Genomic DNA, 14,302 nt, shown 5'->3' with positions numbered 1-14,302 from the left:
TATGTGTGTGTAGGCTGTTCACTGCAAAATATAATGACCCACGGGCCATAATGAACTGCGTAAAATAACTTTTACATCAAATAACCTTGTAGTAACCTTAGATTTTTTATTTCAGGGACTGCTCGTTGCGACTATATTCTGCTTTTTCAATGGAGAGGTAAGAATTTACAGGCATGGCACAAACATATCTTGTTTCACAGCTTTATTTTAAGCCGACAAAGCTCATGTTGAACAAATTAGTTCCCAGCAAGAATGTACGTGTAAGAAGATTATTGACAACTAAGAAGTGCACTATCACGTCCGCAAGTCATATGTTTGCTATTTTATTGTAAACTGTACTAAACTTTGCAACTAGTCATATTGGCCCTATTTATGCAATGGATTGAAGCAGCTTCTCAAATGTAGCGTCCTTAAAACGTTCAATTGTAAAGAACAAATGTAAACACATTTATTTTCTACGCATTAGAGGCTTGTGTGGGAGTTTTGTTTTACCAATGTTCTTTTTCTCTGCGGAAGACTAATCCCTTGGTGAGATTAAGAGTTTCTGGTTCATTGTTGTAACTTTTGGGTAGTACAAGAACTGTACAAAATAGTTGAGAGCACATTTCCTTCCTGAGTTATAATATAAATAATAGAGAAAAAGGTGAATATTGACGTAGAAATATGATACTTTTGTATGATAATTCTTTTCAACCTTGAAATGTATTAACTCCTCAAGTTTCAAATTGTCCATACATATTTTAGTTTTATATTTATAATAGGAAAGGGGGCACTGAGATCATGCATTCCAAACATATCTATGCCATTTTAAGACGCTGATGCACCGTCCAGGTGTGACTAGAAGCAGCTTTCCCTGCATCTTATGGCTGCTCTTCTCCATTCGAAGAAGGGGGACAAAAGATTCTCCTTCAGCAATTTGCTAATTTTTACTCACAGGTTGATCAGCCCACAATCATTAGTCATTTTCAGTGTGCACCTTCAATGACTCACTGTTAAAGTCTTTCCTCGACTTACCTTTGCAGTTTTGTGAAATTGACAACTTTTTTGCATTAAGAGTATTTAGATGCTGTCTGCATCCTTGTCTGCCAATGTGTGCTGTGTATACAAACATTATAACAAAATGATTCAGACTCACACCCATCAGTCATTGTTTGACTAATTTCAGCTTGTTTTAAAATTTTTGCTCTAAGTTTGAAAAAAAGATATATGTTTTGATAACAGCAATGTGTTGGCAGACTCTAGTGCACTTAGCTAGTGAACAGTATGGTATTTCTGGAAGATGACTGCAGCAGGTGCAGAACGTGGTCTGATCAACCTTGCCTAGCTTGCATGCTTCCAATACTGTCTACTGTCTGACCTTAGGACATTTAAGAGAAATTACTGTCACTATGGAAACATTAAGTAAAATTGCTCTGCACCTCTCTGCACTGACTCAAATATATTACACAATTGACTAAGCCAAATGTCTATCGAAACAGAGGAAATAAGCTTCCCAAAACAAACTCCCTACTGTCAGCAACATTTAACTTGAAAAGAAATGTATTCCTTCTCGGCATGCTGCCTGTAGTTGTGTAACGGTCTAATGGTTCACCACTAGACAGTCCTGAATCCACTCCAGAAGACCAAAACTTGTTCCGGGAGGCAGGGTTGTTAAATAAAGGTGGAGGCAGCCAAGGGGGATTATTAGTCCCCTCCAGCTAACTGTAAGCAAGGTGTCAGTGTTGTTTTTTGGCACACTGTCAGAAGCAGAATAGCACACTGGCGACAAGGGATGGACTTGAACCCACATGTGCCTGCCAAGCAGGCCAACTGGTAAGGAGGTCCCTCAGTGCTGATAGCGCAACGGGAGTGGCGTGGCTGGCCAAACGAGGATCTATCAGATCTGAAAAAGGTCAGTCCCTGTGAGGTGACACCCTTCTGGTAGTGGATCGTGTCTGGCTGAGAGGAGCCGCTGGTCATTGCTTACGTGAAAGTGATAATTCCAGCAGAAAAGAAAAACAATTATAATATATTATTATATATATTATATATTATTAAGAAATTATAATTATAATATATTATTAAAGACATTTTGCACTACTAAATAAAAGAAAAACAGGTGATGATAAGACAGATTCACCTCTGGAATCTATAAGAAGTACGCAGGAGCAGACACAAGGTGCACACCACCACTGACTGCAACATGGGTGAGTCGGACCACAAGTACATGCGGTAGTACAGTGCAGCACACGTAGGCAGCAGATCATGACTTGTGGGAAACAGTACACCTGCAACAACCAACGCCAAGTACAACGGGCGCAGTAGTCATGGCAGATGAGCCAGACACCAGCAACTCACTAACCATGGGTAGGTCGCTCCCCCTGCCGCTGCAGCTCCTCCAAGTTCCCGAGTTCCTGTGTTCCTGAGACCCACCTAACAGTAAGTACCCCCCTCCTCCCAGCCCCTCGCCCTGCCCCGCGCCACTCACCTTCTCTCCTGCTCCTGCTTCTTTTCCTCCTCTCTGTCTCTTCCTCCTCGCTCCCCCTCTGCAATCTTCCTCTGTGTTCTTCTGTTCTTCTCTTCTGTTCTTCTGTTCTTCCCTTCTGTTCTTCTGTGTTCTTCCGGTCTTCTGTGTTCTTCTTCTCTGTTCTTCTCGGTGCTTCTGTGTTGTTCTTCTCTGTTCTTCTCTGTTCTTCTCCTCTTCCGATCTTCTGTTCTTCTGTTCTTCTGTTCTTCTGTTCTTCTGTTCTTCTGTCTTCTGTTCTTCTGGTCTTCTGTCTTCTGCTCTTCCGTCTTCTGTTCTTCTGTCTTCTGTTCTTCTGTCTTCTGTTCTCCTGTCTTCGGCTCTTCTACCTCCTCCGTCTTCTTCCCCCGAGCCTGCCCTCCTGCTCCTTCCTCATCCCCCTCCCTCACTCGCCTCCCCCTCTCTCACCCCTAGCTAACCCGTTCGCTATCTACCTCCCTCACTCCTCCTATCTTCCTATCTCTCTAGCTCCCTATCTCACTATCTAACTCCCCCACTCTCCACCTCCTCCTACCTACCTATCTGTCTATCTATCTATTTCCCTATCTATCGACTTCTCTATCTATTTTCTCTATCTATTTCTCTATCTCTCCCCACTCCCGCCACCCCCTCTACTACCTATCTCCCTATCCTCTCACTCTACCTCTCTCCCTCACCCACCTCTACAACCCCCCCTCCCCTATCTTCACAACCCTACTCCTATCTCTCTCCCTAATCTCCAAACCTCCTAACACTCACCCTCCTCCACCCTAAACCCCCTCCCCCAGCTCCTCTCACTCTACCTGTCCCCCCCCTCCCTCGCGCTTTCCCGCCGCGACCTCCTGCACGCCCCCGCCCCCCAGCTCCCAATTGCCCCCAGCTGACCCCTCCCCCCCCCCTCCTACCTCTTATGGCGGCCGCTGCGCGACAGTGGTAGCGACCCTTGACCCAAGGGTAGGTCGCTCCCGCTGCCGCTGCAGCTCCTCCAAGTTCCCGAGTTCCTGTGTTCCTGAGACCCACCTAACTGTAAGTACCCCCCTCCTCCCAGCCCCTCGCCCTGCCCCGCGCCACTCACCTTCTCTCCTGCTCCTGCTTCTTTTCCTCCTCTCTGTCTCTTCCTCCTCGCTCCCCCTCTGCAATCTTCTTCTGTGTTCTTCTGTTCTTCTCTTCTGTTCTTCTGTTCTTCCCTTCTGTTCTTCTGTGTTCTTCCGGTCTTCTGTGTTCTTCTTCTCTGTTCTTCTCGGTGCTTCTGTGTTGTTCTTCTCTGTTCTTCTCTGTTCTTCTCTGTTCTTCTCCTCTTCCGATCTTCTGTTCTTCTGTTCTTCTGTTCTTCTGTTCTTCTGTCTTCTGTTCTTCTGGTCTTCTGTCTTCTGCTCTTCCGTCTTCTGTTCTTCTGTCTTCTGTTCTTCTGTCTTCTGTTCTCCTGTCTTCGGCTCTTCTACCTCCTCCGTCTTCTTCCCCCGAGCCTGCCCTCCTGCTCCTTCCTCATCCCCCTCCCTCACTCGCCTCCCCCTCTCTCACCCCTAGCTAACCCGTTCGCTATCTACCTCCCTCACTCCTCCTATCTTCCTATCTCTCTAGCTCCCTATCTCACTATCTAACTCCCCCACTCTCCACCTCCTCCTACCTACCTATCTGTCTATCTATCTATTTCCCTATCTATCGACTTCTCTATCTATTTTCTCTATCTATTTCTCTATCTCTCCCCCCCTCCCGCCACCCTCTCTACTACCTATCTCCCTATCCTCTCACTCTACCTCTCTCCCTCACCCACCTCTACAACCCCCCCTCCCCTATCTTCACAACCCTACTCCTATCTCTCTCCCTAATCTCCAAACCTCCTAACACTCACCCTCCTCCACCCTAAACCCCCTCCCCCAGCTCCTCTCACTCTACCTGTCCCCCCCCTCCCTCGCGCTTTCCCGCCGCGACCTCCTGCACGCCCCCGCCCCCCAGCTCCCATTCGCCCCCAGCTGACCCCTCCCCCCCCTCCTACCTCTTATGGCGCCCGTCCGCGCCTGGCCCGCGCCCAGCGCCACGACCCCTGGTCCCCAGCTCCCCCAAGCCCCGCTGATCCGCTACGACCCCACCACCCTCCACGCCCTCAACCCAGGGCGCTCCAAAACCTGCTTCCTAGCTCACCCCAAACGCACCCATGGACCCTTCGCCTGCAACTCCTGCAAACGCATCTTCCACCACGCAACTACCACGACCACAAGCCCACGCGCCATCAACCACCTCAAGTGCATCCTGATCAACGCTCGTTCCGTCCACAAGCACGCCGTTGAACTTTGGGACCTCCTGGACTCCACAGCCCCGGACGTCGCCTTCATCACGGAGACATGGATGAACGCCTCCTCTGCTCCAGACATCGCTACCCGCCATCCCCGAAGGCTACAAGATCTCCAGAAAAGACCGCACCAACCAAGTAGGAGGAGGTGTCGCCATCATCTTCAAAGACTCCATCAGCGTCACCACCTCCACCGAAGACCCCCCCCTCGCCGCTGAACACCTGCATTTTCAGATTCGCACCGACCCAAGGACCACCCTCAGAGGATCCCTCGTCTACCGTCCTCCCGGACCTCGCGCCTCTTTCAGCGACGCCATCGCCGACTTCATCTCCCCGCACGCCCTCGCCTCACCGGACTACATCCTCCTAGGCGACCTCAACTTCCATCTGGAACAAAACAACGACCCCAACACCACCACCCTGCTCGACAACCTCGCCAAACTCGGCCTCAAACAACTGGTGAACACCGCCACCCACATCGCCGGACACACGCTCGACCCTATCTTCTCCGCCAGCAAACACATCTTCTTCAGCCACACCTCTGCCCTACACTGGACCGACCACAGCTGCGTCCACTTCACATTCCGACGCGAGACCTCCCACCTCCGCACTCAACCCACCCCTCGTCGACAGTGGAACAAGATCCCTGAAGAGCAACTCTTCTCCGCTCTCGCCGCCAACCAACCCACCCTCACCACCGACCCCAACGACGCAGCTCTCAACCTCACAAACTGGATCTCCAACTGCGCTGACAACCTTGCTCCCCTCAAACGCACGCATCGACAGACCAACACCAAAAAACCACTCTGGTTCTCTGACACCCTCAAAGAATCAAAGAAAACTTGTCGTGCCCTTGAGAAGGCCTGGCGCAAGGACCACACCGCGGACAACATGACCGCCCTCAAGAACGCTACACGCGAACACCACCACCTGATCCGCACTGCCAAAAGGAACTTTTTCACCGACAGACTAGACAAAAACAGCCACAACAGCAGAGAACTCTTCAGCATCGTCAAAGAGTTCTCCAACCCCAGCGCCAGCGCCAACGCCGTCACGCCCTCACAGGATTTGTGCGAATCCCTCGCCACTTTCTTCCATCGCAAGATCAGCGACCTCCACGACAGCTTCGGACACCAGACCCAACCATACACCACTGAACCCGCTTCCCCGGACATCACCCTCAACAACTGGACCCACATCAACACGGAAGAAACCAAATCCATCATGAACTCTATCCACTCCGGCGCACCTTCGGACCCCTGCCCGCACTTCATCTTTAACAAAGCCGACGACATCATCGCCCCGCACCTCCAGACCGTCATCAACTCTTCTTTTTCTTCTGCTACCTTCTTCGAATGCTGGAAGCACGCTGAAGTCAACGCCCTACTAAAGAAACCTACGGCTGACCCAAGCGACCTGAAAAACTTCCGCCCCATCTCTCTTCTACCTTTCCCAGCCAAGGTAATAGAAAAGACCGTCAACAAACAGCTGACCACCTTCCTGGAAGACAACAACCTGCTCGACCCTTCACAAACCGGATTCCGAACCAACCACAGCACGGAAACCGCCCTCATCTCAGTCACAGACGACATCAGAACCCTGATGGACAACGGTGAAACAGTCGCCCTCATTCTCCTCGACCTCTCGGCTGCCTTTGACACCGTCCGTCACCGCACCCTAATCACCCGCCTACGCTCCACCGGGATCCAAGGCCAGGCCCTGGACTGGATCGCCTCCTTCCTCGCTAACCGCTCCCAAAGAGTTTACCTCCCTCCGTTTCGCTCAGAACCCACCAAGATCATCTGCGGCGTACCTCAAGGCTCATCGCTCAGCCCGACACTCTTCAATGTCTACATGAGCCCCCTCGCCGACATCGTACGCAAGCACGACATCATCATCACCTCCTACGCCGACGACACCCAACTTGTACTCTCCCTCACCAAGGACCCCGCCAGCGCCAAGACCAACCTACAAGAGGGTATGAAGGACGTCGCAGATTGGATGAGGCTCAGCCGCCTAAAGCTGAACTCTGAAAAAACGGAAGTCCTCATCCTCGGCAACACCCCGTCCGCCTGGGACGACTCCTGGTGGCCCACGGCCCTCGGCACCGCACCGACCCCCGCAGACCACGCCCGCAACCTCGGCTTCATCTTGGACCCTCTTCTCACCATGACCAAGCAAGTCAACGCCGTGTCCTCCGCCTGCTTCCTCACTCTCCGCATGCTCCGCAAGATCTTCCGCTGGATCCCCGCCGACACCAGAAAAACCGTGACCCACGCCCTTGTCACGAGTCGCCTGGACTACGGCAACACCCTCTACGCCGGGACCACCGCCAAACTCCAAAACCGCCTGCAACGCATCCAAAACGCCTCGGCCCGCCTCATCCTCGACGTACCCCGCAACAGCCACATCTCCGCACACCTGAGACACCTGCATTGGCTCCCAGTCAGCAAAAGGATCACCTTCCGTCTTCTCACCCACGCACACAAAGCCCTCCACAACAAGGGACCGGAATACCTCAACAGACGCCTCAGCTTCTACGTCCCCACCCGCCCCCTCCGCTCCGCTGGCCTCGCACTTGCTGCCGTCCCTCGCACCCGCCGCTCCACGGCGGGTGGGAGATCTTTCTCCTTCCTGGCGGCCAAGACCTGGAACTCCCTCCCCACCAGCCTCAGGACCACCCAGGACCACTCCGCTTTCCGGAGACTCCTAAAGACTTGGCTGTTCGAGCAGCGATAACCCCCCCTTTCCCCCCTAGCGCCTTGAGACCCGCACGGGTGAGTAGCGCGCTTTATAAATGTTAATGATTTGATTTGATTTGATGGCAACATTGCATGGTAGGTGCTCTCACGTCACTTAGTGAGTTAGCAGATCCCGCCACAGCATCGCCCAGATGGAAAGTGTAGGTCAGGCACCTGGAAAACTATTTGGTGGCCACCCACGAGAGGGACAGTGCGGTCAAGACATCCCTACTTCTCCATTTTGCGGAGGACAAAATATATAAACTCTTTAGACACCTGATGAACACAGGTGCCTACGACGACTATGATGCTGCAGTTAGGGCCCTGAATGCGCACTTCGACCCACAATTGAACTCTGATTTTGAACGATTCAAACTACGGCAGGTGCAGCAGAGAGAGGGTGAAAATATTGATCAGTTTTATGCCTGACTCTGTGAGCTGGCAAGCATATGCACCGAAGATGATCAACAGAGGGAGGTATGAGCTGAAATTATACAGGGATGCAGGAACAAGACACTGAGACAGCCCAATATCACGTTTGACGAAATCCTCGTCATGGCACGATCCCATGACCTCTCTGCAGCCAGAGCCGCCAAGATGGATGTGGCGATGTCACACCTGACAGAGAAACCCACGGCAGTCAAAACTTAACGTGCAGATTCAGTGCAGACGCATCCAATGAGGAGGAAGCAGAGATAGTATGTCCCCGTTAAGAGAGGGAGTCAGTGTGATTATTGCGTAAGGGATGAACACAATCCAAGATACTGTCCGGCTCAAGGGAGGACATGCTCCAATTGTGGGAGACTCAATCATTTTGCTGCCATCTGCAAAGGAGGTGCAAGAAGAAGAGAAATGAGAGGGAGACGCCCACCCATGCAAGTGGTAAAGCAACTGTCGCTAGATGACACTGTGAGGTGCTCGCCACACACAATCACGCCACGCCCTGGAAGACTCCTCCCCGAGGAGGAAAATGGAGAGGAAGAAGAGGTGTTTCTGATATCATTTACAAACGACTTAAAGAAACACAGGTGGCCGCAGCCCATGTTCATGATCCATGTGGCTGAATCTACCATCAAAGCTCTTATTGATACAGGTGCATCAGTGAATGTGATGGGGATCCAACAATACTGCCACCTCCAGCCTCGTCCACTACTAGTCACCTCGAGTACAAGGATATTCACATATGAGAGCCGCACACCTCTGCCTCCTAAAGGGTGCATGACCGTGAAGGTTTGGGTAGAGGGCCGGGAAATCAACTCAATCGTCCATATAGTCAAAAGGGAAGCAGACACCCACCTTGGCAGTCAAGAGGTGGTCTTGTTTGTCAAGAGCATAAGGACATGCCAAGCGGATGAGTTATTGAGACAATTGCCAGAGTTGTTCACTGGTCTTGGCTGCCACAAGGCACCCCCAGCATATTGACAAGGCTGTGAAGCCAATTGCCCTAAGACACAGGAGGATACCATTTCATCTCTGACTGCTAGTGGAACATGAGCTGGCTAACCTAGAAGACCAAGGAGTCATCGAGAAAGTGTCCGGGCCCACACCGTGGGTGTCACCCATCAAATCAAATCAAATCATTAACATTTATAAAGCGCGCTACTCACCCGTGCGGGTCTCAAGGCGCTAGGGGGGAAAGGGGGAGTTATCGCTGCTCGAACAGCCAAGTCTTTAGGAGTCTCCGGAAAGCGGAGTGGTCCTGGGTGGTCCTGAGGCTGGTGGGGAGGGAGTTCCAGGTCTTGGCCGCCAGGAAGGAGAAAGATCTCCCACCCGCCGTGGAGCGGCGGGTGCGAGGGACGGCAGCAAGTGCGAGGCCAGTGGAGCGGAGGGGGCGGGTGGGGACGTAGAAGCTGAGGCGTCTGTTGAGGTATTCCGGTCCCTTGTTGTGGAGGGCTTTGTGTGCGTGGGTGAGAAGACGGAAGGTGATCCTTTTGCTGACTGGGAGCCAATGCAGGTGTCTCAGGTGTGCGGAGATGTGGCTGTTGCGGGGTACGTCGAGGATGAGGCGGGCTGAGGCGTTTTGGATGCGTTGCAGGCGGTTTTGGAGTTTGGCTGTGGTCCCGGCGTAGAGGGTGTTGCCGTAGTCCAGGCGGCTCGTGACGAGGGCGTGGGTCACGGTTTTTCTGGTGTCGGCGGGGATCCAGCGGAAGATCTTACGGAGCATGCGGAGAGTGAGGAAGCAGGCGGAGGACACGGCGTTGACTTGCTTGGTCATGGTGAGAAGAGGGTCCAAGATGAAGCCGAGGTTGCGGGCGTGGTCTGCGGGGGTCGGTGCGGTGCCGAGGGCCGTGGGCCACCAGGAGTCGTCCCAGGCGGACGGGGTGTTGCCGAGGATGAGGACTTCCGTTTTTTCAGAGTTCAGCTTTAGGCGGCTGAGCCTCATCCAATCTGCGACGTCCTTCATACCCTCTTGTAGGTTGGTCTTGGCGCTGGCGGGGTCCTTGGTGAGGGAGAGTACAAGTTGGGTGTCGTCGGCGTAGGAGGTGATGATGATGTCGTGCTTGCGTACGATGTCGGCGAGGGGGCTCATGTAGACATTGAAGAGTGTCGGGCTGAGCGATGAGCCTTGAGGTACGCCGCAGATGATCTTGGTGGGTTCTGAGCGAAACGGAGGGAGGTAAACTCTTTGGGAGCGGTTAGCGAGGAAGGAGGCGATCCAGTCCAGGGCCTGGCCTTGGATCCCGGTGGAGCGTAGGCGGGTGATTAGGGTGCGGTGACAGACGGTGTCAAAGGCAGCCGAGAGGTCGAGGAGAATGAGGGCGACTGTTTCACCGTTGTCCATCAGGGTTCTGATGTCGTCTGTGACTGAGATGAGGGCGGTTTCCGTGCTGTGGTTGGTTCGGAATCCGGTTTGTGAAGGGTCGAGCAGGTTGTTGTCTTCCAGGAAGGTGGTCAGCTGTTTGTTGACGGTCTTTTCTATTACCTTGGCTGGGAAAGGTAGAAGAGAGATGGGGCGGAAGTTTTTCAGGTCGCTTGGGTCAGCCGTAGGTTTCTTTAGTAGGGCGTTGACTTCAGCGTGCTTCCAGCATTCGGGGAAGGTAGCAGAAGAAAAAGAAGAGTTGATGACGGTCTGGAGGTGCGGGGCGATGATGTCGTCGGCTTTGTTAAAGATGAAGTGCGGGCAGGGGTCCGAAGGGGCGCCGGAGTGGATAGAGTTCATGATGGATTTGGTTTCTTCCGTGTTGATGTGGGTCCAGTTGTTGAGGGTGATGTCCGGGGAAGCGGGTTCAGTGGTGTATGGTTGGGTCTGGTGTCCGAAGCTGTCGTGGAGGTCGCTGATCTTGCGATGGAAGAAAGTGGCGAGGGATTCGCACAAATCCTGTGAGGGCGTGACGGCGTTGGCGCTGGCGCTGGGGTTGGAGAACTCTTTGACGATGCTGAAGAGTTCTCTGCTGTTGTGGCTGTTTTTGTCTAGTCTGTCGGTGAAAAAGTTCCTTTTGGCAGTGCGGATCAGGTGGTGGTGTTCGCGTGTAGCGTTCTTGAGGGCGGTCATGTTGTCAGCGGTGTGGTCCTTGCGCCAGGCCTTCTCAAGGGCACGACAAGTTTTCTTTGATTCTTTGAGGGTGTCAGAGAACCAGAGAGGTTTTTTGGTGTTGGTCTGTCGATGCGTGCGTTTGAGGGGAGCAAGGTTGTCAGCGCAGTTGGAGATCCAGTTTGTGAGGTTGAGAGCTGCGTCGTTGGGGTCGGTGGTGAGGGTTGGTTGGTTGGCGGCGAGAGCGGAGAAGAGTTGCTCTTCAGGGATCTTGTTCCACTGTCGATGAGGGATGGGTTGAGTGCGGAGGTGGGAGGTCTCGCGTCGGAATGTGAAGTGGACGCAGCTGTGGTCGGTCCAGTGTAGGGCAGAGGTGTGGCTGAAGAAGACGTGTTTGCTGGCGGAGAAGATAGGGTCGAGCGTGTGTCCGACGATGTGGGTGGCGGTGTTCACCAGTTGTTTGAGGCCGAGGTTGGCGAGGTTGTCGAGCAGGGTGGTGGTGTTGGGGTCGTTGTTTTGTTCCAGGTGGAAGTTGAGGTCGCCTAGGAGGATGTAGTCCGGTGAGGCGAGGGCGTGCGGGGAGATGAAGTCGGCGATGGCGTCGCTGAAAGAGGCGCGAGGTCCGGGAGGACGGTAGACGAGGGATCCTCTGAGGGTGGTCCTTGGGTCGGTGCGAATCTGAAAATGCAGGTGTTCAGCGGCGAGGGGGGGGTCTTCGGTGGAGGTGGTGACGCTGATGGAGTCTTTGAAGATGATTGCGACACCTCCTCCTACTTGGTTGGTGCAGTCTTTTCTGGAGATCTTGTAGCCTTCGGGGATGGCGGTAGCGATGTCTGGAGCAGAGGAGGCGTTCATCCATGTCTCCGTGATGAAGGCGACGTCCGGGGCTGTGGAGTCCAGGAGGTCCCAAAGTTCAACGGCGTGCTTGTGGACGGAACGAGCGTTGATCAGGATGCACTTGAGGTGGTTGATGGCGCGTGGGCTTGTGGTCGTGGTAGTTGCGTGGTGGAAGATGCGTTTGCAGGAGTTGCAGGCGAAGGGTCCATGGGTGCGTTTGGGGTGAGCTAGGAAGCAGGTTTTGGAGCGCCCTGGGTTGAGGGCGTGGAGGGTGGTGGGGTCGTAGCGGATCAGCGGGGCTTGGGGGAGCTGGGGACCAGGGGTCGTGGCGCTGGGCGCGGGCCAGGCGCGGACGGGCGCAGACGGGCTTGCCTCTGGCGCGCCAGCGGCGCGCCAGCGGCGTGCCCGCTGCGCGCGCCCGCTGCGCAGTTGCGCAGCGGCCGCCATAAGAGGTAGGAGGGGGGGGAGGGGTCAGCTGGGGGCGAATGGGAGCTGGGGGGCGGGGGCGTGCAGGAGGTCGCGGCGGGAAAGCGTGAGGGAGGGGTGGGACAGGTAGAGTGAGAGGAGCTGGGGGAGGGGGATTAGGGTGGAGGAGGGTGAGTGTTAGGAGGTTTGGAGATTAGGGAGAGAGATAGGAGTAGGGTTGTGAAGATAGGGGAGGGGGGGTTGTAGAGGTGGGTGAGGGAGAGAGGTAGAGTGAGAGGATAGGGAGATAGGTAGTAGAGGGGGTGGCGGGAGGGGGGGAGAGATAGAGAAATAGATAGAGAAAATAGATAGAGAAGTCGATAGATAGGGAAATAGATAGATAGACAGATAGGTAGGTAGGAGGAGGTGGGGAGTGGGGGAGTTAGATAGTGAGATAGGGAGCTAGAGAGATAGGAAGATAGGAGGAGTGAGGGAGGTAGATAGCGAACGGGTTAGCTAGGGGTGAGAGAGGGGGAGGCGAGTGAGGGAGGGGGATGAGGAAGGAGCAGGAGGGCAGGCTCGGGGGAAGAAGACGGAGGAGGTAGAAGAGCCGAAGACAGGAGAACAGAAGACAGAAGAACAGAAGACAGAAGAACAGAAGACCGGAAGAGCAGAAGACAGAAGAACAGAAGAACAGAAGAACAGAAGACCGGAAGAGCAGAAGACAGAAGAACAGAAGACCGGAAGAGCAGAAGACAGAAGAACAGAAGAACAGAAGAACAGAAGACAGAAGAACAGAAGACCGGAAGAGCAGAAGACAGAAGAACAGAAGACCGGAAGAGCAGAAGAACAGAAGAACAGAAGAACAGAAGAACAGAAGAACAGAAGACAGAAGCACAGAAGATCGGAAGAGCAGAAGAACAGAGAAGAACAGAGAAGAACAGAGAAGAACACAGAAGAACCGAGAAGAAGAACACAGAAGCACCGAGAAGAACAGAGAAGAAGAACACAGAAGACCGGAAGAACACAGAAGAACAGAAGGGAAGAACAGAAGAACAGAAGAGAAGAACAGAAGAACACAGAAGAAGATTGCAGAGGGGGAGCGAGGAGGAAGAGACAGAGAGGAGGAAAAGAAGCAGGAGCAGGAGAGAAGGTGAGTGGCGCGGGGCAGGGCGAGGGGCTGGGAGGAGGGGGGTACTTACAGTTAGGTGGGTCTCAGGAACACAGGAACTCGGGAACTTGGAGGAGCTGCAGCGGCAGGGGGAGCGACCTACCCTTGGGTCAAGGGTCGCTACCACTGTCGCGCAGCGGCCGCCATAAGAGGTAGGAGGGGGGGGGGAGGGGTCAGCTGGGGGCGAATGGGAGCTGGGGGGCGGGGGCGTGCAGGAGGTCGCGGCGGGAAAGCGCGAGGGAGGGGGGGGGACAGGTAGAGTGAGAGGAGCTGGGGGATGGGGTTTAGGGTGGAGGAGGGTGAGTGTTAGGAGGTTTGGAGATTAGGGAGAGAGATAGGAGTAGGGTTGTGAAGATAGGGGAGGGGGGGTTGTAGAGGTGGGAGAGGGAGAGAGGTAGAGTGAGAGGATAGGGAGATAGGTAGTAGAGGGGGTGGCGGGAGGGGGGGAGAGATAGAGAAATAGATAGAGAAAATAGATAGAGAAGTCGATAGATAGGGAAATAGATAGATAGACAGATAGGTAGGTAGGAGGAGGTGGAGAGTGGGGGAGTTAGATAGTGAGATAGGGAGCTAGAGAGATAGGAAGATAGGAGGAGTGAGGGAGGTAGATAGCGAACGGGTTAGCTAGGGGTGAGAGAGGGGGAGGCGAGTGAGGGAGGGGGATGAGGAAGGAGCAGGAGGGCAGGCTCGGGGGAAGAAGACGGAGGAGGTAGAAGAGCCGAAGACAGGAGAACAGAAGACAGAAGAACAGAAGACAGAAGAACAGAAGACCGGAAGAGCAGAAGACAGAAGAACAGAAGAACAGAAGAACAGAAGACCGGAAGAGCAGAAGACAGAAGAACAGAAGAACAGAAGAACAGAAGACCGGAAGAGCAGAAGACAGAAGAACAGAAGAACAGAAGAA

General features: G+C 53.6%; 1 protein-coding gene across 2 annotated transcripts in view; it reads left to right on the top strand.

Moving 5' to 3' along the window:
* The window catches only part of CALCR (calcitonin receptor), a 2,320,029-nt gene that overhangs the window by 1,970,702 nt on the left and 335,025 nt on the right, over window positions 1–14,302 (top strand). For both annotated transcript variants that reach the window (XM_069211663.1, XM_069211664.1), the window contains one exon: window positions 116–157. In XM_069211663.1, coding sequence (XP_069067764.1) covers window positions 116–157 — 42 coding nt within the window. The remainder of the gene's footprint in view (window positions 1–115; window positions 158–14,302) is intronic.

Source organism: Pleurodeles waltl, chromosome 10, assembly GCF_031143425.1.
Source record: "Pleurodeles waltl isolate 20211129_DDA chromosome 10, aPleWal1.hap1.20221129, whole genome shotgun sequence".
NCBI classification, from domain to species: domain Eukaryota; kingdom Metazoa; phylum Chordata; class Amphibia; order Caudata; family Salamandridae; genus Pleurodeles; species Pleurodeles waltl.
This window is presented reverse-complemented; position numbering and strand designations above follow the sequence as displayed.